This window comes from Trichomycterus rosablanca, chromosome 20 (genome assembly GCF_030014385.1).
Source record: "Trichomycterus rosablanca isolate fTriRos1 chromosome 20, fTriRos1.hap1, whole genome shotgun sequence".
NCBI classification, from domain to species: Eukaryota; Metazoa; Chordata; class Actinopteri; order Siluriformes; family Trichomycteridae; genus Trichomycterus; species Trichomycterus rosablanca.
In genome coordinates, this window is record NC_086007.1 from 970,420 (window position 1) to 993,135 (window position 22,716).

At 43.0% G+C, this 22,716-nt stretch overlaps 1 protein-coding gene across 1 annotated transcript; it reads right to left on the reverse strand.

The window, feature by feature from the left end:
* Nucleotides 1–680: 680 nt before the first annotated feature.
* LOC134334409 (cytochrome P450 7A1) lies at nt 681–6,178 on the reverse strand. Its single transcript, XM_063016697.1, has 6 exons — nt 6,096–6,178; nt 4,664–4,904; nt 3,644–4,248; nt 2,596–2,726; nt 1,880–2,058; nt 681–1,236 (listed from the first exon to the last, which is right to left on the reverse strand). Exons 1-6 carry the CDS (start codon nt 6,176–6,178, stop codon nt 937–939), a joined length of 1,539 nt encoding a protein of 512 aa, XP_062872767.1. The 3' UTR covers nt 681–936.
* Between the last annotated feature and the right edge of the window lie 16,538 nt (nt 6,179–22,716).

Here is a 22,716-nt window from a genome sequence, read left to right on the forward strand (position 1 = left end):
TCATGTCCCATCAGCACCGTCTCACAGACGTCTGACTTTATTAAATCACATTTTATTGTATAATAACAATATTACAGAAACCCACGTCTGTTACAGGCAGTAAATATTACTGATACCAGCGAGCAGAGCGGCGAGGTTTCATCTCAAAAGTGCTGTTAGTATCACGTTTATATAATTAAAAAAAACCTAAATTTAGTGCTGCTTCAAATCAAATCAAACAAAAGTGGTGAGATGATTTTTATAATTGCTCGATCTTATTAGTACTAAAGAAAAAGAAAAACATTATGTACACAATAAAAATATAGCTATATTAAAATAATATAGAAATATTCTAAGTAGATATTCAAATACAAAAAAAAGAAAACAAGAAAAAATAAAAGTAAACAAATTGAAAAAAAAAAAGAAAAAAGAAAAAAGAAAAAGAAAAAAAAAATAGAAAAATGAAAAACCAATAGAAATAAAATTTTTTTTAAAAACTACAGAAAAAAAAGTTAAAAAAAAGTAGAAAAAATAAAAATGAGAAAAACTAATAAAATAGAAAAAACAAGAAAAAACAAGAAAAAGAAGAAAAAAGAAAAAACTTAATTTACACAATTAAAACATTTTTAAAATAGAGAAACAGAAACAGAGATACAAAAAAGAAAAAAAAACTAAGAAAAAGAAAAACTTAATATACACAATAGAAATAATGATTTAAAAATATAAATTTTTTGAGTAGAGATAAAAATAGAAAAAAAGGAAAAACAGATTTTTATTCTGTTTCACCTCACAGAATAAAACTGATGTACAGTTCGCTTTATTTACATACAGACATTTGACACTTATTTAACTTTTCTGGTGGCAGCATCACGTTTCCTGATCACTCACTGTCATTTACACTATTTACAATAATCCCCGGCTCCCACACCCGGAGCTCTCACACCCGGAGCTCTCACCCTACAGCGTTTTGAGGCGGTATCTGAAGTCCACGTCGTAGGTGGGCTGTAAGATTCCCAGTCCGGTGCGGGACTGGTCCAGAGGAGGAACCTTCACCCCAGAGTCTAACAGCTCCATGTGGAAGTAGGACAGGACCAGAGCAAGGAACTGCTTAATCTCATGAACCGCGAAGAAGCGACCGGGACATTTAGTGACCCCGGAGCCGAAGGGCATGTAGAAATATCTCAGCTTACGTCCTCCGCGGGAAAAACTGGTCTTCTCCTGCCCGTTCTCATCCAGATAGCGGTCGTACTTATACATCTACGGGGGGAGAAAACAACAAAATGTTAAAACAAACAGAAAAAAAGAAAAACATAATGTAGATATATATATATTTTTTTTTAAATATAGAAAAACTAAGTACAGATACAAATAAAAAAATAGGGGGAAAACAGATTAAAAAATAGAAACAAAAGAAAAAAATAGTAAAAAAGAAAAAAAAATAGAAAAAAAGAAAAAAATTAAAAAATTTGAAAAAAGAAAAAAAAGAAAAGAAAAAAATAGAAAATAAATTAAGTAGAGATACAAATAAAAAATAGGAAAAAATATAGAAAAATGTAATATACACAATAGAAATAATTATTTAATAATATAGAATTTTTTAGTAGAGAGAAAGATTTTTATTCTGCTTCACCTCCGAATATAAATAAAATATGGAACTAAATAATAATAATGCCAGCTTAAATGTGTGTGAAGTTGTCGGTCGCTTTGTTATGCTTACAGAGAGCGTAAACATGTATGGAGGAACACACTATACTCTCTGTAGTTTTCCACCGCTCATGCCAGCATCTCGAACGGACAGTGGGAGTCGCTGTTGCAACCTGGGGTCGGTGGAGCGTGCACACGTCGGAGGGAGGGCGTGTCAGGAGAAGATACCCTGGTACGATAATGGATCAGCACTCACCAGAGGATCCTCGTAGATTTCGGGATCCAGATGCAGCATCTGTGGGTAGAGCGCCAGGACGTCGTCTTTACGGATCCTGTATGACTCCCTGTTGTCCAGATGAAGCAGGAAATCTTCTTTGGCCACTCGGACGTTCAGAGACGCGCTGGACAGCCGCATGGCTTCTTTAATGACGCTGTCTGGAGGCAGAAAAAAGGAACGGGTTTATTTTACACCCTCCAGTGCGGCAAAATGGTCAAAAGTATTCGGACGCCTGACCATGAGCATGTCGGACGTCTAGTTTTAAAAACAACCGCTATTAAAACAGAGCGACTTCTACATTTACAAGACACCTTTATTTAAAGTATACAGTCTAAGCAATTGAGGGTTAAGGGCCTTGCTCAGGGGCCCAACAGTGGCAACTACATCTGCGCTCTGTCTATCTACAGTATCTAGGGCTTTTTATAAGACTTTATAGTGAATCTGTGTAAGGGAATTTGTGCCTATTCAGTTAAAAGACGACCACATTTGTATGGCTGGGCACTAATTGATTTCACAGTCGGTGTTCCAGTTCATCCCAGAGCTGTTGAGTGGACCTGAGGTCAGGGCTCTGTTATTTATAGAGCTCGCTCATGCTGGGACACGGAAAGCCCTTCCCTAAACTTATATAACTGATTTATTACACCTGTTAGAAGGGCGTCCGGATACTTTTGACCCTACAGGGTAGCGTAACGTACCGAGTACAGGCATGTTATCCAGCTGTTCTCTGGTCAGGACCAGGCGAGGCTCTTTGGGATCGACCTTCTGGTTGGAGCTCTCGAACACGTTCCTCACCTCCTCACTCGCCGCCTTCATCGCTGCCGGGCATCTGAAACCAACACAGGAACTGAGTACACACATGCTTAAGTCTTCAGGTTTTGGAGTACGTCTGTCAGAATTTGTGTCCGTTCTGCATTCACAGAGCATTTGTGAGGTGAGGAACTAACACAGACCCTTGTGTGACCAGTTCCTCCTCACCAAACCAGGACTCATCAAAACTTTTAGGCCCCTTTAGTTTTATATTCTTTGTTATTTGTTCTTATATTCTTTATTTCACTGCAATTTCCTTTTGGGGATCAATAAAGTAACCAATCAATTGATCAACCAATTAATCAATCAATCAAACAAATAATCAATCAATCAAACAAATAATCAATCAATTAATCAAACAGTCAGTCAGTCAACCAATCTGTCAATCAATGAATCAATTAAACAATCAATCAGTCAGTCAGTCAGTCAATCAATCAATCAGTCAGTCAATCAATCAATCAATCAATCAGTCAGTCAGTCAGTCAACCAGTCTGTCAATCAATCAACTAATTAATCAATCAGTCAGTCAATCAGTCAGCCAATCAACCAATCAACTAATCAATCAACCAATCAATCAATTAATTAAACCAGGTCTTTATGGGTCTGGATTTGTACACAGAGGCACAAACAGATCCAGGGGCCCTAAGAATTAGACGGGGTGTCTGTATACTTTTGGATAAATCATGTATGTCCGGCGAACAAAAACGTTTGATAAGGGTACCGTCCACTCAGAGGTCACTGGGTACCACAAAATAATTGGAGCCTGGATGATGACAAACCAAAACACGTCCAGTGGAGATCATAACCAAGGGACGTCGAGTAGCTGATTAGGTAGATCTTCGCCGAGGGCGTCGATTAACCCCAATTGACCTCCATTAGCATTAAGACTTAAGAGCTTAAGAGTAATTAAGGCTAACGGTGCTCCTAACGACCTACCTGATGAGGTAGAAGAGACTCCAGAAGGTGGCGGGCAGGGTGTTGGCCTGTGAGGCCCACAGGATGGCCACGTGTGTCCGGGCCTTGCTGAGCTCGTTGAAGCTGGACAGCGAGTCGTTGAGCTGCATGCGGAGCGAGATCAGGTCGGAGACCTGAGTGCGTTTGTGGAGGTTCTCGTGCAGCATGGTCTTCGCCAGGTTCTCCCGCGCACTGTGGCCGCTCTTGAAGACGTGGATGGGCAGGCCGGCCACGAGCGCCGGGAAGATCTTGTCGAACTCCTTGAAGTTCTCCAGGGCGTTGAGGACCAGGGCCTTCTGGGCATGCTGGCGCGCAGCGCTCTGGTCGCCGTCCAGCTCCTTCCCGAAGAGCGTGAGGTAGCCGGACTCGAACATGACCTTGTAGCAGAAGGCGAAGATACCGTCCACCTCCCACTCGGAGCTGCTGGACTTGAGCATGTTGGACTGGAGCATGACGGTCTGTAGGTTCTCCATCATGTTCTCGATCAGGGAGGGGAGGGCGCTGCCCTGCAGGGTCTTCAGGAAGGTCTGGTGGAGGTTCTCCGTGGTGTAGCCGTGGCTTGGGTCCATGCTCTCGTGTCCGAACGCCTAGGGAAACAAAAAATAAGCAACTATGGGTCAAGGGCCCATGGTTCTCCTATGGGTCTGCTGGGTGCCCCCTAGTGCCTGCAGAAGATAAAATCAGCCGCTAGTCTGCTGGTTGGGGAAAAGATGGGACTAAAAAATGGGCCGGGTCTTCAAGGCTGTATAAGAACCCTGGTTAGTGGCCCGAGGCGCATGTACAGAAGTGGAGGAACGTGGAGATCAGGGCGTGACTCTCCATACGCGAGACCGACCTCATGCACCGATCCATTGAAGTACAGGTGAATAAGAAGGGGTCACAGCGGAGAGAGGGCGTGTCAGGAGAATATACCCTCCTCATACACCATCAGGTCTCCAGAAGTGGAAGGATAATTGGCTATGACTAAACTGGGTGAAAAAGTAAGACCAGGAGCTTCTTTACCTTGACGGAAGCGGCGAAGTGGAACTTCTTCCAGTCCAGGTGTCTCCCCTGCCGTAGGACCGAGTGGTACGAAAAGGGGTCGCACAGGAAGTGGACGTAGCGCCCGGCGATCTTGCAGGTGAAAATGTGCCCGTGCTTCTTCTGCCTGCTGCGGAGAAACTCCAGGGGGTTGGCACCGAACTGAAGGGCGCAACCCATGTACGGGATCCAGCCATTTTCCACCGGGGGCTCGCCGGGCTGTCTGGAAAAATACAGGAATATACCGGGTCAGTAAATACGTAGAATTGTAGCGTCTCTACTTATTTATTCTTTCTGTGCGGCATGGTAATAAATGACCCACGGACCGGTACCAGTCTGCGGCCCGGTGGTTGGGGACCCCTACCGTAGAATATAAAATATAAAATGTAAAACACACACATCAGAAGATTTTACTTCTGTTTATTACTCGTAATAGACGTGTGACGGTGGTGTTTTCTATTTTCGGATCTTTTTTACTATGATCGACTGCCTGGAACGTCTTTGTTCCATAAACACTGACTGTCGAGCTTTAGAAGATTGTGTGAAAGACGTTCGCTGCTGATCACGTGTAATATAAATAAACAAAGAAAGCAGCGCAGCGTCTGATCCCACGTCAGTATAAAGCAGACCTGGTTGCACAAACGACCCCTCTGACCCCCTCTTACCACCTGATAAACACACGTCTGGAGATTTCGGCACTTTTTGATTCTTTGCACCTTTGCTTTGAACGCCTCATCGGATCAGAACAGACAGTCTGGACGGTGGCAGCTCAGCAATAAGGGTACAGGACTAGTAATCAGAAGGTTGCTGGTTCAAGCCCCACATCTGTCAGCTTGCCACTGTTGGACCCCTGAGTTAGGCGCTGAACCCTCAATTGTTTGCAATGTGTACAGTCTCAGTTGTAAGGCGTCTGCTAAATGTTGACAGCGTATATACATATTTTGAAATATATATATATATATATTACACATACACATTATACATTATATATACATATTTTCACCCATATATATATAGATAGATAGATAGATAGATAGATAGATAGATAGATAGATAGATAGATAGATAGATAGATAGATAGATAGATAGATAGATAGATAGATATCTAAAATAAATAAATACATATATATACTTATATACACATAAATATAAAGACACTGGGTTTCTTTCCAGCCATGCAGACATCCATGCAAACTGCCCAGACAGACCTGACAGTCATGTGGAACCTATAGACAAGCCGTCTGAGCTAAACGCCTGAGCTAAACGCCGCTGCAGCCTGGAACGCTCGTAAATCAGAAACGCCAGGTGAATCCGGTCTCCCGAGCGGCGGAAGCGGCGCTGCTTTTGTTTGTAGAAGATTAACAGTGATGCTTTATGGGTGATAAAAAGCCTCCGGTGCTGCGGTGCATTTTACCTCCTGCGGATCCCCACGATGAGCCAGAGACAGCAGCAGAGCCCCACCACCACCGCCCAGATCAGGGCCACGCTCATCACCATGTCTGCAAGAGTGCCACAAGTGTCGGTGCTAAGACCCGTACGAATTCAGTTCTCCCCCCCTGAGGATTTTCAGTCTCACTCGGTGTGGGACGGAGCGACTCGAGCTTTTATAGTCTCAGCTGCGCACCGCGCACCCTGACGTCACGCCCACGGTAACCACGGCATCACTCCTGGACCCAAAACTCACAGCATAGAGAGTTTTTTATGCCTCTAGGAAAGCGGCGCATACCTCTAGGAAATCAATGAGTGTGTGTGTGTGTGTGTGTGTGGCCTTGACCAGAGTCCATGGACGCTTCCACCTGAGAGCCTGTAGACTGCCCTTTGGTAACACTGCCGCGTTGGGAAATCGATTCAAGGTCTTCGGATTTCTCTCGTTTATTTATTCGATCGTGTCGCAGGAACTGTTTTGGGAGCTCGGCGGGTTCGGCTCGGGGACGCGCTTGACCCCCGTGACCACCCTCGCCGAGAGCGTCTTCAGAAATTCCAAACATCAGCTGCGTGTGTGTTTCCGTGTGTGTTTTTTTTTTTTTTTTGCGTGTTTGGAGAGCTCAGGTTGGAACGCAGGGGTCAGATTCGAACCACTGATCGTGGGGTCGCGGACTGTCCGTTTCACCAATTTTGCACGGCGGCTTTGATCTTAAAGGTGCAAAAAAAAAAAAAAGTTTACACCGAGCACCACGACACGGCAGATCAGGTGGGGTTCGGGTTATCAGGAACGTTAATAAAGTGGTTTAAAGGTGCAGGAGTTTAAACAATGATACGAGGGAAATGACGTGCTTTTAACGTTTTGGAAACAGTTTAGGGATTTCCCTCGTCCAGGGTCAGTGCGTCACGACTTCAGAGGACCGGGTTCAAATCCTGAACCTGGTCAGGCGTCTGAGGAATGGAATACTGGATGACCAATCTCCTCCTTGCGGCTGAAGCAGCGCCTCCTAGAGTCTGGGAGCAGTGGAGGAATACATAGAGTGTAGTGTGTTCCTCCTTACATGTTAAATCGCTCTGTATGAATTCACCGCTGTCCAGGGTAAAGAAGCAACCGGTGACCTCTCACAGGCCAGCTAGTATGGGCACAACCCCCCCTCCCCCCACCCGGGTATGAATGTCAAATCTACCTGGTGCGACCCTTCTTCCTCTTCCGGAGACCCCGATGGCGTACGAGGAGGGTTTATTCTCCCGCTGATCTCCACATTTCTCCACTTCTGTACAGGCACCTCGGGATACTAACCAGGGTCCTTACACAGCGCCAAAGACCCCGCCCACTTTTTAGTCCCGTCTTTTCCCACCCAGCAGACTAGCGACCGGTTCTGTCCGCTGCAGACACTAGCGCCCAGCCGACCGGTAGCAGAGCTGAGACTCGAACTCTAATTAGAGGAATGTCCAGAATCCCAGTGCTGGTGCGCTGGTGCTGACTTTGCATTGCTGCACCCTGGACGTGCACCGCTGTGCCAAGGTTGGTGTGCTATCAGGGTTGTTACCTCGGGCGACCCCGGTCTAAAGCCAACCGAGGTGATTCGGGAAAATTTGGACCTGCGAGCGGAGGAAAGGCAAACATGTGTCCAGCATGGGAGAACTGTTTCCACACTTTAGCCAAAATTATCTGGACACCCCTTCAGATTATCGACCTACTGATTACAAAGTGAGGTAAAGACGGGGTCGGATCGGTTTGGTGGAGGAACTTCAGAGACCTGCACACAGCCCTGACCTTAACCATACTGAAAGTCTTGGGGATGAATTGGAACTTCGAATGCAAGCCAGTCCACTCGTGAATGGACACAAATTCCCACAGACACAGACAGTCCGAATCCTTCTGGAAAGCCTTCTGACTGTCCAACATGCTGACATTTACATCTTCAGCATTTAGCAGACGCTTTTATCCAAGCGCCCTACAGTACTGTGACAGTAAACTGTGTAAGCAATTGAGGGTGAGGGGCCTCGCTCAAGGGCCCAACAGTGGCAACCTGGCAGTGGTGAGGCTTAAACCAGCGACCTTCTGATTACTAGTCCAGCACCTTGTCCACTAGATAGCACTTTGGGCTGTCAATACAAAGGTTGAGAGTTTGAATCCTGGCTCTGCCATGCAGCCACTTTTGGGCCCTTGAGCAAGGCCCCTAACTCTCCAGGGGCGCTGTACAATAAGAATTGTGTTGTGCTGCACACCTGTATTCAATATGTATTAACAGCTGAACTGCCGGTGTTACTGTCCACAGTCGAGCAAGCTTTACATCACCATATGATAGGAGAGCCTTCAAATAAAGGGGAAACGTTCAGCAGAGAAAACACATCATACAAAAGATCAAAGAGGTTTTCGGACAAAGTGGTTTGTGTTCCAGTCATTCAGTCACATACAGAGTATAGCATAATGCCAAAAGTATGTGGACACCCAACCATGAGCTTGTTGGACCTCCGATTCCACAAGCATGAACATTCAGAGTTAGCCGTGAATGGCTTTACTGGTCATTTCTTCCACGTGTTGCTGGAAGAGGTTGCCATGTCCACATTAATCCAACAAAACTGTTTTTTTTTTTACACACACTATGTGTCCAAAAGTTTGTGGACACCCTTCTTAATAAGCGATTTCAGTAGTTTTAGCCATACTCATTACCATTGTGGGTATAAAATCAAAAATATGAATAAATTTGATGCTTCCAACTTCGTTGTATCAGTTTGTGGGAAAATAAAAATAAATGGGTTTTTTTTAGCTGTTTTAAAAGTTTCTGTTTTGAATGGATCATTAATTTGGTCCAAAGGGACCACATGGGGTCGGGATTACTTCAGAAAACTCAGGTAAATATCAACAATATCCAGAATCTCTCTGGGCTCAGGCTGATCTGAGCTGGACAGCCGGGTAACACCGAGGTAACTATCATTCAGTACAGGTCACATTTGGATGAAGGGTTACTGAGGGTCACTGATGGTTCAGTATAAAGCAGAACCCAAAAAATCCAGCAAAAGCGAAGCTCCTGAGCTCCTGAGGTTCTGAGATCCAACATGACGTGAACTGAATTTTTAGGTTTTGGGTTCAGTGCTGCTGTTCTACACTCGTTCACGTTTCCACCGTCCTTCTTCACTCATCTTCATCAGCAACGAAAGCAAGTCGAGCTGTGAGGTGCCGGTTTTGAAGCAGGGGCCTCAGCATGACTTTAATCCCATAAAAATATTAAGCTCACTCGACTGTGATCAGTGTATGACACTAACTGAGAGCACGACAGCGTTAAGGGAGAACGCAAATACGTTATCAGGAACACAGCACTAAAAAAACAATGCTGCATTAAATTAAACAAAAAATATTACAAATGCTGCATTAATTAAAATAATTTTTAAAAAGCAGCATTAACTAAAACAAAAATATATTTTTTTAAATTAATTAAAAGAAAAATATTTTTAAAAATGCTGCATTAATTAAAATAAAAATATTTAAAAAACAGCATTAACTAAAGCAAGAAATATTGAAAATGCAGCATTACCTAAAACTAAAATAAAAAAAATGCTGCTATAACTAAAACAAAAAATAGTTTTAAAATATGTAGCATTAATTAAAACAAAAATTATTTTTAAAATGCTGCATTAACTAAAAAAAATTTAAATATTAATTATTAAAAATGATTAAATGAAAATTAAATGTCGTGTCTTTAAAAATATTTCATCACAAAACAAACTCACTGATCAACTTTAGCTAGTTTTGTTTTTGTTAAAATCTAATCAATCTAATAATTATTATTATCAGATTTATTATCTAATAATAATAAAAACACCAGTATTAAGTGAGCCGGACTGGAGCAGCTTAGCAACACGAGTGTTTTGTGTCTCTCTTATCAATAACAGCTCCAATCTTCACCTGACTGACGTCCATCACGTTCACTCCATCGATAAGAGAGACTTGAAGGTCATTTTCATCAGCTGTAATAATTAACGACGGGCGGTGTGGGTGGTGTGGGACGGTCTGGCCTTGAGAGGACAGATAAAGAATGTTCATGTTGATGTTTAGTGGTCAGGGCTCCACGCTGAGCTTAATGTAAAGGTAAAGAGGTAAAGAGGGGCGCAAATAATGTGCACACGAGTACAAGCAAAAATAAGAAATAAGACCCTCCTCATATGCCATCAGGGTCTCCAGCAGAGGAGAGGGAACTGGCTATGACTATGAGGAGAAAGTCGAGTGTATGGGGGATAAATTGTTTCACGATTTTGCAGAGGAGCTGACAGAAATGTGACCCGGCCTGTAGATCGTGGTGATTTCAGAGCGTTTGTGTTTCATCTTCAGTGATGAAAGAATTCGAGAAATTGATCAGGAGTGAGATATGGGTTAGGTTACCAAAACAGAGAGAGGTTTAGACCCACTGCAGGAGGTTTATGGGGCAAATCAGGGGGTGGAAGATGCTATAGCTAAAAAAACATGCAAGAATTTAATTTATTGATGTTTTATTGGTCTTTAATCATATTCAGTCGTGTTTAGGGGCAGAGAGGCTGGTGGATAGTTACTGGCTGGACGTCTTTAGTTTGGTGGGGTGGATTTTTCCCCTTTTTTTACCATTTTTGCAGACAAATACACCATCTCAGGGGCAAATCAGCATTCGCTCAGGGCTCAAAAATCGCTGTTCAATGACTCTTTTTTTTTTTTGGCATTTGGCGGACGCTTTTATGGTTCTTACACCACAAGGGCGACTTATGATTGCGACCGTATACACTGCAAGCAATTGAGAGTTAAAGTTCTTGCTCAGGGGTTTTGAGGCTTGAACCAGCAACCTTCCGATTTCTATCCCTGTACCTTAAACCCTGAGCTACCCCTGCCTCAACAACTTGATCCGATCGCTCGGATATCTAGTGTGCCATATACCCGGACCTGTCGGCGACTCCAAATCATGCAGCGTGAAAATTTTTGCGATCAGGTTGTGACCGGCAGTGAGTGCGGCGTCCAGCTCCAACCAATCAGAACACAGGATACACAATGATGGGAAACCTGGGGGAGGAGCTTAAAAACGTCAACAAGCATAAACGGCTACGTGCTTTAGTTTATTTGTGACTTTATCGTCCACGCCGAACCATCATACCAACGATTTTATTGTAAACATATAAAATATTCATTTACCTCCAAGTTTGAGTTTGAGTCTCAGTTCTGCCACCGGTCGGCTGGGTGCCCCTAACAGGCACAATCAGCTACTAAAGTCTGCTGGGTGGGCGGGGTCTTCTGTGCTGTGTAAGGACCCTGGTTAGTAGCCCGAGGCACCTGTACAGAAGTGGAGGATCCACCAAAGTACAGAAGAAGGGGTCGCATCGGAGGGAGGGCGTGTCAGGAGAATATACCCTCCTTGCACACCATCAGGGTTTCCAGCAAATAAAGAGGAACTGGCTACGACTAAAGTGGGAGGAAAAGGGACAAAACCAGACCTTACCAAAGCTTAAAATCATGATTCTGTACGTGGGAACGTTCCAGACTTCCACCAGCAGGAGTCACTGTTGCTCGTGCACGGATGTAAATAAATGAAACATCGCACAAACATTACGGTCTGGTGTCCACATACTTTTGGAACTAATCGGGGTCATAACAGCAGCGCACTGGAGTAACTCGCTTCCAGTAAGAGTAAAATATTTCCACAGAATAAAGGAGGTTTTATGATTTTTAAAACTATTTGATTTATTTTAGGGTTTTGCTTGTATGAGGTGGTTTCAGGCCACGGTTAGGACATTTATTTATTTATTTATTTATTTATTTATAAGTTTCAGACGTACAGTTGGGTAATTCTGTATAACGCAAGTGCTGCTGTCGAGGTTTGAGGACGTCGCCCGGGGGCCGACTCAGCGGCGGTGGGACTCAACCAACCGACCTTTGATCAATAATCCAGGACTTTACCCTGAGCGGTCTGTAAAACGTCTGTACGTTTAGAGTTCAGCTGGTAATTAATGAGGGCGGGTATTAATCTGATTAATATTTTGCACCATGACTGCTGACAGGGTGGCAAATAAGAAAACAATTTTATATTTATAACCACTTTATCCTGGTCAGGGTTGAGGTGGGTGCAATTCACTGGGCGAAAGTAGGAAATATATACACATTTAAACAGTCTATATAAAATATATACATATAAACATAGCTTTTATATACGTTTAAACATAGCTTAAATAAATATTCATATGCTTAAATATAGCTTTTATATATATATATATATATATATATATATATATATATATATATATATACATTTAAACAGTCTATATAAATGTTTAAACATAGCTTTTATATACGTTTAAACATAGCTTAAATATTTATGCGTTTAAACATAGATTTTATATTCATAGCTTTTTTATTCTCCCTCCCATGATAACGTTAAGAACGTTTTACTGTTGATGTGTTTTGTTCGAGACGATCTATAAAACCTCTGAGGCCCTGAAATAATAAACAAAAGTAAACAAACAATCCAAGAATTAGAAAATCTCTGCACTTTACCATGTTTAAATGTGTGTATATATACAGTATATGCACCGATCAGCCATAACATTAAAACCACCTCCTTGTTTCTACACTCGCTGTCCATTTTATCAGCTCCACTTACCATATAGAAGCACTTTGTAGTTCTACAATTACTGACTGTAGTCCATCTGTTCTTCAATGGTCAGGACCCCCACAGGACCCCCACAGAGCAGGTATTATTTAGGTGGTGGATGATTCTCAGCACTGCAGTGACACTGACATGGTGGTGGTGTGTTAGTGTGTGTTGTGCTGGTATGAGTGGATCAGACACAGCAGCGCTGCTGGAGTTTTTAAATACCGTGTCCACTCACTGTCCACTCTATTAGACATTCCTACCTAGTCGGTCCACCTTGTAGATGTAAAGTCAGAGACGATCGCTCATCTATTGCTGCTGTTTGAGTCGGTCATCTTCTAGACCTTCATCAGTGGTCACAGGACGCTGCCCACAGGGCGCTGTTGGCTGGATATTTTTTTGGTTGGTGTACTATTCTCAGTCCAGAAGTGACAGTGAGGTGTTTAAAAACTCCAGCAGCGCTGCTGTGTCTGATCCACTCATACCAGCACAACACACACTAACACACCACCACCATGTCAGTGTCACTGCAGTGCTGAGAATGATCCACCACCTAAATAATACCTGCTCTGTGGGGGTCCTGTGGGGGTCCTGACCATTGAAGAACAGCATGAAAGGGGGTAACAAAGCATGCAGAGAAACAGATGGACTACAGTCAGTAATTGTAGAACTACAAAGTGCTTCTATATGGTAAGTGGAGCTTCTTAAACAGAGAAACCCAGACCCTACTAGAGTAAAATTATGATTCTATACGTGGAGACGCAGGAGTCGCTGTTGCTCGTGCAAGGACGTAAATGAATTGCATTCTGGTGTCCACATACTTTCGACCTTGTGATGTAAGAACTGATCCGGGTCATAACAGCAGTGCACTGGAGTAACCCGCTTCCAGTAAGAGCAAAATATTTCCACAGAAAAAAGGTTTGTTGATTTTGAAAGTGATAAAATGTGGTTAGTGAGTCACGTGATCAACCGCGTCCATACAGACGATCCTATTGGACAATAAAGCAGTAAAGTTAACGTGGTAACCTTTGAAACTAAAGATTTCTGAGCGGAGGTCTGACCATAAAGCGTTTGTTCTGATTTAAGAGTTTGTGTTTTGTTATGATAAATGTAAAAGAGGAAGAGGACGGGCAGCTGCCTCAGTAGAGAGGCTTAAACTCTCCCTGACGCCCCAATTTACAAATAAACCCACACTCGTATAATTACACCTTTATACAGATTAAACATCAATGAGAATTTATTTATATGTGAAAGGAACTCCGTTGGTTGCTCCGCATCGATTCGTCCGCCACGTTTGTAGTTGTTTGTGAGAAGAGTCGTGCCGCACTGAATGCTGGGATTGATCTTCAGCGCTGAGGAGGCGTCGGGCGCTCCCTCGTTATTCAGTCAGATCATCACTCAGAATTAAGGCGCCTCAGTAGGAGCATTTTAAGGGATCTTAGACAGGAAATTAGACACGCCCTCTTCTCGTAAAGTGTGTCTGTTTAGAGAGATCGTAACGAGATGATCGATCTCACTTCACCTGTCAGTCGTGGTTGAGCGTTTTCGCTGATATTGAGATTCCTCACCGGCGCCTTTTAACTACCAGCAGAGAAGTGAGACGAGCTGAAACCGAGACGACGGGAGACTGACGGGACGCTCGACCTGAGGAGACAACGGAAGATTCTCACATAATTATCTTACTCACCAGTTCAGAACATCAAGCTGCTTTAAGCAGAAAGGGGCCGATTACTCTTCACAAGGGGCCACATGAGAAACTGGGACTGTTGTGGAGGGACCGGACCAAACGGCTGAACTTAATTCTGATAAATATTAATTTCATTTCTTTATTAAAAAAGCAGTAAATTGTGGAGTTCTGATCAGCCGTTACTGCTATGAATTGACGTTATAATCAGGTAATAAAAATGAGACGCAGGTAGAATAAAAACATCGACATTATTTCATCTAGTTTTCGTTTCTCTGGAGCCGCCGCGTTTATCCAAAAACTGGGGAACGTTAATGTTTTGAATCGGGGGAGAGAAGACGGGGAGAGATTTAGATCTGTTTTATGTGAGAGCGCCACCCAGAGGTCAAACAGTTCAAGCTGTTTTTTTATTTAAAACCTGATTAATAGCGGCACAAGTTTCATTTTATTCTTAAAATATCTCACAAGTCGTTTGGGAGCGCTGACCAGTTGTGGAGAGCAATTAAAGACATTCTACAATTACTGACTGTAGTCCATCTGTTTCTCTGCATGCTTTGTTACCCCCTTTCACCCTGTTCTTCAATGGTCAGTGTGGTGTTAGTGTTAGTGTGTGTTGTGCTGGTATGAGTGGATCAGACACAGCAGCGCTGCTGGAGTTTTTAAACACCGTGTCCACTCACTGTCCACTCTATTAGACACTCCTACCTGGTCGGTCCACCTTGTAGATGTAAAGTCAGAGACGATCGCTCATCTATTGCTGCTGTTTGAGTCGCTCATCTTCTAGACCTTCATCAGTGGTCACAGGACGCTGCCCACGGGGCGCTGTTGGCTGGATATTTTTGGTTGGTGGACTATTCTCAGTCCAGCAATGACAGTGAGGTGTTTAAAAATTCCAGCAGCGCTGCTGTGTCTGATCCACTCATACCAGCACAACACACACTAACACACCACCACCATGTCAGTGTCACTGCAGTGCTGAGAATCATCCACCACCTAAATAATACCTGCTCTGTGGGGGTCCTGTGGGGGTCCTGACCATTGAAGAACAGGGTGAAAGGGAGCTAACAAAGCATGTAGAGAAACAGATGGACTACAGTCAGTAATTGTAGAACTACAAAGTGCTTCTATATGGTAATTGAAGCTGATAAAATGGACAGTGAGTGTAGAAACAAGGAGAAGGTTTTAATGTTATGCCTGATCTGTGTAGTCTCCAGGACCCTGAAGCTGTGTTGCACCCACACAACCGGCCGTGCACCACGCAGGAGCAATTTCACAACAATTTCACTCCTGGAGCCGTTTAACTGACCTGATCATAACTAACCATCACATCAGCGTTTAACCTTCAGGGTTATTTGTTAAACATTCACATTTAGCCTGAAACCATCATTTCACCAGGTATGTTTTGTTTACCTTTTATAACCTCACTGGTCATTAAGAGCAGCTAAGAAACCCAAGACTTTCATCACGTCCTACTGAGAACTTCATTAGAAGCTAAAGTCACTCTGAAAAACAGCAAATCCCAGAAACTTTAGGATGTTTTGAAGCTCATACAGGGACAATGTCCACGGAAAAGAGGACGCTTGGTCACATTTTACGTCATCCTACACTCCCGAGAAGAGGGCGTGTCTAAATTCCTGTCCAAGATCCCTTAAAATGCTTCTACTGAGGCGCCTTAATTCTGAGTGATGATCTGACTGAATGACGAGGGAGCGTCCGACGCCTCCTCAGTGCTGAAGATCAATCCCAGCATTCAGTGCGGCACGACTTTTCTCACAAAGAACTACGAACATGGCGGACGAATGAAATCCGGAGCAACCAACAGAGTTCCTTATAAATGTTAATAAATTCTCATTGATGTTTAATCTGTATAAAGGTGTAATTATACGAGTGGGTTTATTTGTAAATTGGGGCGTCAGGCGCCATGTGTTATTAGAATCCTCTGTGAGGGAGCAGGGCGGGTCGATAGTTTATCTACATGTAGACGTTGCAGTTATGAAGCCTGGTAAGAAGATCCATGTCATTTATTAGCATTATTTTATAATACTGGATTATATTTTATTACGACATGATCCGATCCTCCAGACGGTGGAATGCTAACCGCTCTGAGCGCTCACGTTACGCTGTAGATATTAATCATGATCAGATGAGGTGATGGCACATGAACTCTGACCTCTGATAGCGGTTGGAAAGCGCTGGGCGCTCGGCCCGGTATCTGCAGCGCACAAACGTGAACTGACCTTGACCGGTGAGCGCGGGGCGATAGTGAGGGAGATATCAGCGGCACCGTATCGCCTCTGTATCGCTTCCTATCTGCTCACAAGTCCTTGGCTTTAGATTTTCGATACGACGCCCATTGATGGTGACAGATGAACGGAAGCAGTCGGGTCAGTCGGGTCAGAGCAGCAGCGCCAACTGTGCTGAAGAACTTCATGCCAAACGTGACCAAAAGTACCAGGAGTCTTCAAACAGGTTCCTCACTTTTATATTGTGGTTATAAGCGGTGAGGGTGGAGGAGGAATCGGGCGTGTCTGAGAGACGCTTATAGTCTGCATTTAGCGCCATCTGATTTCCACCTTTTTGGAAGAAGCTCAGAAGGCACCGATGTAGGAAAGTGGAGCGTTTGTGTTTGAAATTCTTAATAAATAGAGTTTTTAAAAGTGCGGAAACTTTTTGAAGATTTTTATGATTTTGTAAGCCTGAACACTGATGTTGGTCAGGAGAGCCTCAGTCTGTGTTCTGGTTCGTCAGGACTCTGTGCCGGACACTGGAGCTTCTTGCTTTGTTCTGGAACAGGAAAGGACCTTCCCTAATCTCTTGCTGCAAATCTGGAAGCATGTCATTCCTTTGTATCACTAATTTAACACGATATAAACACGCGAATTCTTCAGGGGTCAAATAAAGTAAAAATACACAAACACGGGGCCACAGATTCTTTAGTACTCTCAGGAGCAATTTGAAGCAGTCAAAACACGTAGCCGCATTTCTGGAGGGTAAAAAGAAACCCAAGAACATGCCAAACTCCATACAAACACTAACCACAGGTTATGAAAGAGCCCGGATGCTACCTGCGGTTCCACAGTGAGTTGTAATGTAGCGTTGTAGTAATTACAGATGACCAGCAGAGGGCGCTGTGGTATCACTCATTTCTACACTAAACCCGCATGATTATCTTTTCTGCATGCAGGAATATAAGGACATTGAGAGTTAAGGGCCTTGCACAGGGGCCCCACAGTGGCAAACTGGTGGTGGTGGAACTACCAGGAACCATGAACTGTCCTGTAAATATATTTAGAAGATGGAAGGACTGAGGTGATGTTAGAATCCATCAGTGTTCCCGTCAGTTGTTGATATGGCACAATGGCAAAAACCCTGGGTGATAGTGGGGTGAGAGAGGTGGTCCTAATGTTTTGGCTCATAGGTGTGAATATATATGTTTAATGTTATATATTATACATTATATATTAAGAAAAGGGTTTTTTCAAACTATTTTTCAAAGCGACTCAGATTTTGTCCACAACCCAGACTACACAAACGATACATCTTATTCCCTCAATACAAGGTTCAGTTTATTTTCCTGTTAAAATGCTTTTGGTTCATTATTATTATTTATTATTATTATTATTATTTTTTTTATTATTATTATTATCATTATCATTATCATTATTATTATTATTATTATTTTAATTTTAATTTATTTTTATTTGTTTATTACTATTATTATTATTTTTTTTTTTTTTTTTTTTTTTTTTTTTTTTTTTAAATTTATTACTTTTATTATCATTATTATTATTATTATTATTATTATAACATTTTTATTATTATTATTTTCTGCGACCCACTATTTTTGGCTCGCAAGAGTTTAAAAAACCCTGAATTAAGGCTCTACCGTGAAAATCATGTCACGGATCGTGAAATTATCAGTTTCCCGTATAATAAGCAATTTGCTGTGAAATGTAAAATGTATGGTTTGTGTTTAGCGATTTAACATTTTTCATATTGCTCACGTTTACTGGTTAATCTGCACTACGAGGCGTCATAGCAATCCTACAGCAATTCAGTTAGCAATCGCTTAGTCAAAACGTCCAAGATGTCGAAGTGTAATGCAGCTAAAAACACGACTCGGGTAACTCACTCACTTCCTTAACCGCTTATCCAATCGGGGTCGCGGGTTGGGGGCTGGAGCCTATCCCAGCTTTTCAATGGGCGCAAGGCACACAGGAACACCCTGGACAGGGCACCAGTCCATCGCAGGGCACACACACACACACACACACACACACACACACACACACACACACATACACATTCACCTATAGGGCAATTCAGTGTCTCCAATTAACCTGACTGCCATGTTTTTGGACTGTGGGTGGAAACCCACGCAGACACGGGGAGAACATGCAAACTCCACATAGAAAGGACCCGAACCGCCCCCGCCTAGGGATCGAACACAGGACCTTCTTGCTGTGAGGCGACAGTGCTACCCACCAAGCCACTAACTAAACTAACAACCAATTCTGTGGACGCTGTGGGGGGTCAAAACACGGAGATTTTTGGTATTTGAGACGGAACATGAAGTCTCGCACCGTCGCTGGATGTTCAAGGTTTACATTCAACTGTTAATGTATCTGTGCTGTGTATCGTAGCTTCATTTATTCTATCATTTAATTTATGAGTGAAATTTAATGACTGATGTGCAATGGGACTTTTCTTTACAAATCTGTGATTTTTGAAAGATGAGGGTCATATAATTATATATAATCTTTAAGTTAATTAGTTCTGCAAATGATTGCTGTCTGTTTTCCTACTTTTTGACCTTTTTTGTAATATTAGGGTCGTGTATTTTTGACACACAGATCTTTATAACTCAAGTCTAATTTTCTCAGTGTTTGTTTCTAAGAATAACTCAACATAAACGCTTCAACCTAAAGCTATGAATCAAAGTCCACCTATAGATAAGCTGTACATACAAACTCAAGGCTGCTCGCTGCACGTCGTATCTGATCTAAATTCCCCGAAACAAACGATTTTCTTCACGTTCTAATAAAAACAAAACGAGCGCAAGTGATTCTGCATGGCTTCCATTCCGAGCGTTCCTCTCTTATCAGTGATGGATTAGAATCCTGCTGAAAGTGCTGGAGCTTTAATCATATCAGACTCAAAACAAGCTAAATACAGATTCAAACCGTAGGATCTGAGGTCGGGCAGCCGTAGCACACCTACGTAGCTCCATATATCCATAAACAAAGCAGAACACACCCTCCCGTCCAAAATGCTTTGTTTTTCTTACCTCATTTATAAAGATGCGTTCGAGTTCAGATCTCAGCTCTGCTACCAGTCGGCCGGGCGCCCCCTAGTGCCTGCAGCAGGCAAAATCAGCCGCTAGTCTGCCGTGTGGGAAAAGACAGGACTAAAAAGTTAAAGGTTGTGTAAGGACCCTGGTTAGTAGGCCGAGGCGCCTGTACAGAAGTGGAGGAACGTGGAGAAGACCGACCTCACGCACTGATCCCCCGAAGTACGGAGGGATAAGAAGGGGTCGGTGGAGCACTACTGCATCGGAGGAAGAATATACCCTTCTCGTACACCATCGGGGTCTCCAGCAGAGGAAGAGGAACTGGCTACGACTAAACTGGGAGAGAAAGGGAGAAATATAATAGTAAAAAAAGAGTTCCTGGCCTTTGTGAGTGCAGTTTCTGTAGATGGCAGCCTCGAGCCCGCAGGATTTGGCGTGTGGTAGGTAGCCTGGGGAGTAAGTACACGTTAGAACCACACTGAAGATAAATAAATAAATAAATAAATAAATAAATAAATAAATTATAACACCTCTAATTCGAACAGCATAATTAAACAAATCTGAGTGATCGTATGTGAGTGACAGAACGACAGCATCCCAACATCCCAGACCACCACAAACCTTTATGCCTCAGCAGTGGTGTGCTAGCGTATCAGACCAAGGTGCCACCCAAGTGCCCCATTTGTGTACTATTTATGATCTAAATACAGCAGTACCACGAAACTCAACCTCAATCAGTTCTGGGAGTGGTGTTGAGTTTTAAAGACGTTGAGTTTCGAGGTATTTTTTCCCATAAGGATGTCTGGGGAACCTGTTAATGCGTCCATGGTCCCGTGGAGCTGCAGATATTTTAGTCTCATGTAAAATAATGAGGTTGTTTTTGACACTTAAACACTGAAAATAACACAAATATAATATAAACACACTGAAATACAATTACTAACAGTTACACATCAATAAAAAGACAATAAAAGCTGCACTTTAGTTTTACTTCTTTATTGTGTCCTGACGCTTCTTAGTGGTGGAGATGCTCAATGTTGGAATACCGTATTCCCTTCAGCACCGGCGCATTCACATAAGAAGTGACAAAACCGCTTTTGCGCTGCTGTAGTGTGGCATGAACAAAGCGAGTGAGGAATGTGATTAGTGGAGGAACTTATGAGCAGTAATAATGAAGAGAAGTTTAGTGCTCCTGTCTCCTTCTTTTACTACATTAAACCACGTTAAGCTTTATTCTCAACCAGAAGCGTTTTAGACTCTGGGAGAAGCTGATTCTGATTCTCACCGTTTCTCAGAAGCTGGAGCTGTAACACAAGTTTAAAAGTGAAACAGGGAGGAGAATCCAGATAAACACAGATACATGTGGAGCTGTAACCCTGGATCTGAACCTTATTCCACACTGATGCAGATTCAGATCAGATTCACACGCTGATGAGGGTTTACTGATCAAGCAACGAGTGTCGAACAAAGCAACAGTCACACAAATGTCCAGTTTAAGGTGCAAATTTCTCAACGAAAGGCGTCAAGTTTCACAGATTTTGAGTTTAGGGGACGTTGAGTTACAAGGTCCCGCTGTATTGTTACGTTAGCGAGGCTTGTTTGTTGAACGCGTGACCTGTGGTTTATAGACGCATGTAAAGATTTCGGGGGGGGCGGGGCGGGAGGCCCTCTGCAGTCACGGCTGGCCTTTTCCAAACATTTCTGATGAATTAGGTCATTTCCTGTAGCCCCGAGAACGTACGCGGCATTCCGAGAGCAGCACGACCAGCAGACCTCCACGTTCTCCTGGAGAGGGAGGAGAAATGAGGGTTACGTTTAATCAGGTGAAGAACGGACCAACAAAACGTTCTCGCAACTTAAACCATATTTAGATCATTTGTAACGTCACACTGATAAACAGACGTAGTTTATCCTCAAATACAAACACCAATTCCAAAAAAGTTGGGACGTTTTGTGAAATGCAGTAAAAAGAAGAATCTGTGACGTTTTCATTTTGTTGAATCTTTATTTGTTTCACTGAGCAGCTTCATCGTAGCTTGTAAACAAACACGTTAAGAATTTGATGCCTGTATTAAACGTGCTCCAAAAAACCCAGGACGGGGGCGTGTTCCCCCCCGTGTTCCATCAGCGTTCCTATTAATTCCACTTTTTAATGCGTGGGGACCTGAGGACACTGATCGTTGCTCTGTTCTTGCTCGATACGAGACTTCAGCTGCTCGACAGTCCGTGTAGCTCCATGTGACACTTACTCTACCCACCCCTCCGTCCCCAGGCACCCAAACCAGTCAAGGAGATTGATCAAGGGTGTTTCAAAAAGTTTCCTCACTTTTAAAAAAAATTAACTCCATCACTTTTCAACATCGTCGCCCTCTGATGCATTTTCCCAGCGTCGTAACATCAGCAAAGAATGTTGTTGGTTGAGCTCGTAGCCACTGATGCGCCGCTGCTTTCACATCATCATCACATGAAAATCTTCGTCCCCTTAAAGCTTCTTTCAGCCTCCAAAAAGGATTATAAGCTTCTCTCAGTCTCTCAGACACGAGTGATTCATCCTCCTCCTCCACCCTCACCGCTTATAACCAACATATACGTACATACATATAAGTGAGGAAACTTTTTGAAGATCCCTGGTACTTTTACTTTTAATACTTAAGTACATTTAATATCAGATACCTTAAGACTTTTACTTAAGTAATATTCTAAGAAGTGACTTTAACTCCTATCAAAGTAAATCTCTGGTCAGATATTTCTACTTTTACTCAAGTACAGCTTTCAGCTACTTCATCCACCACTGATATTTAGTACAGTAGTCTGCAAATATTGGGACACAGCCGCTTTGAATGCTGTTGTAACTTTGAGCTCCGCCTCTAGAATCTATAAACGACACTTCGTTCCCCCTCACCTTTAACCTAAATCACTTTACAGATCCTCCAGACAGATTTAATCCCCTCAGATTAACCGTCTGACCCCGTGAGACCGACCTTCACCTCACCTGTGTTCCATTTCCGAACCAGAACCGGTTCCGTCA

Coding starts and splice junctions, on each gene's coding strand:
- LOC134334409 (XM_063016697.1), bottom strand. CDS start 6,178: ATGGTGATGAGCGTGGCCCTGATCTGGGCGGTGGTGGTGGGGCTCTGC. Junction 4,249..4,663: donor ACTTCGCCGCTTCCGTCAAG/GTAAAGAAGCTC, acceptor TTGTTTCCCTAG/GCGTTCGGACACGAGAGCAT. Junction 1,237..1,879: donor AAATCTACGAGGATCCTCTG/GTGAGTGCTGAT, acceptor CTCCCCCCGTAG/ATGTATAAGTACGACCGCTA.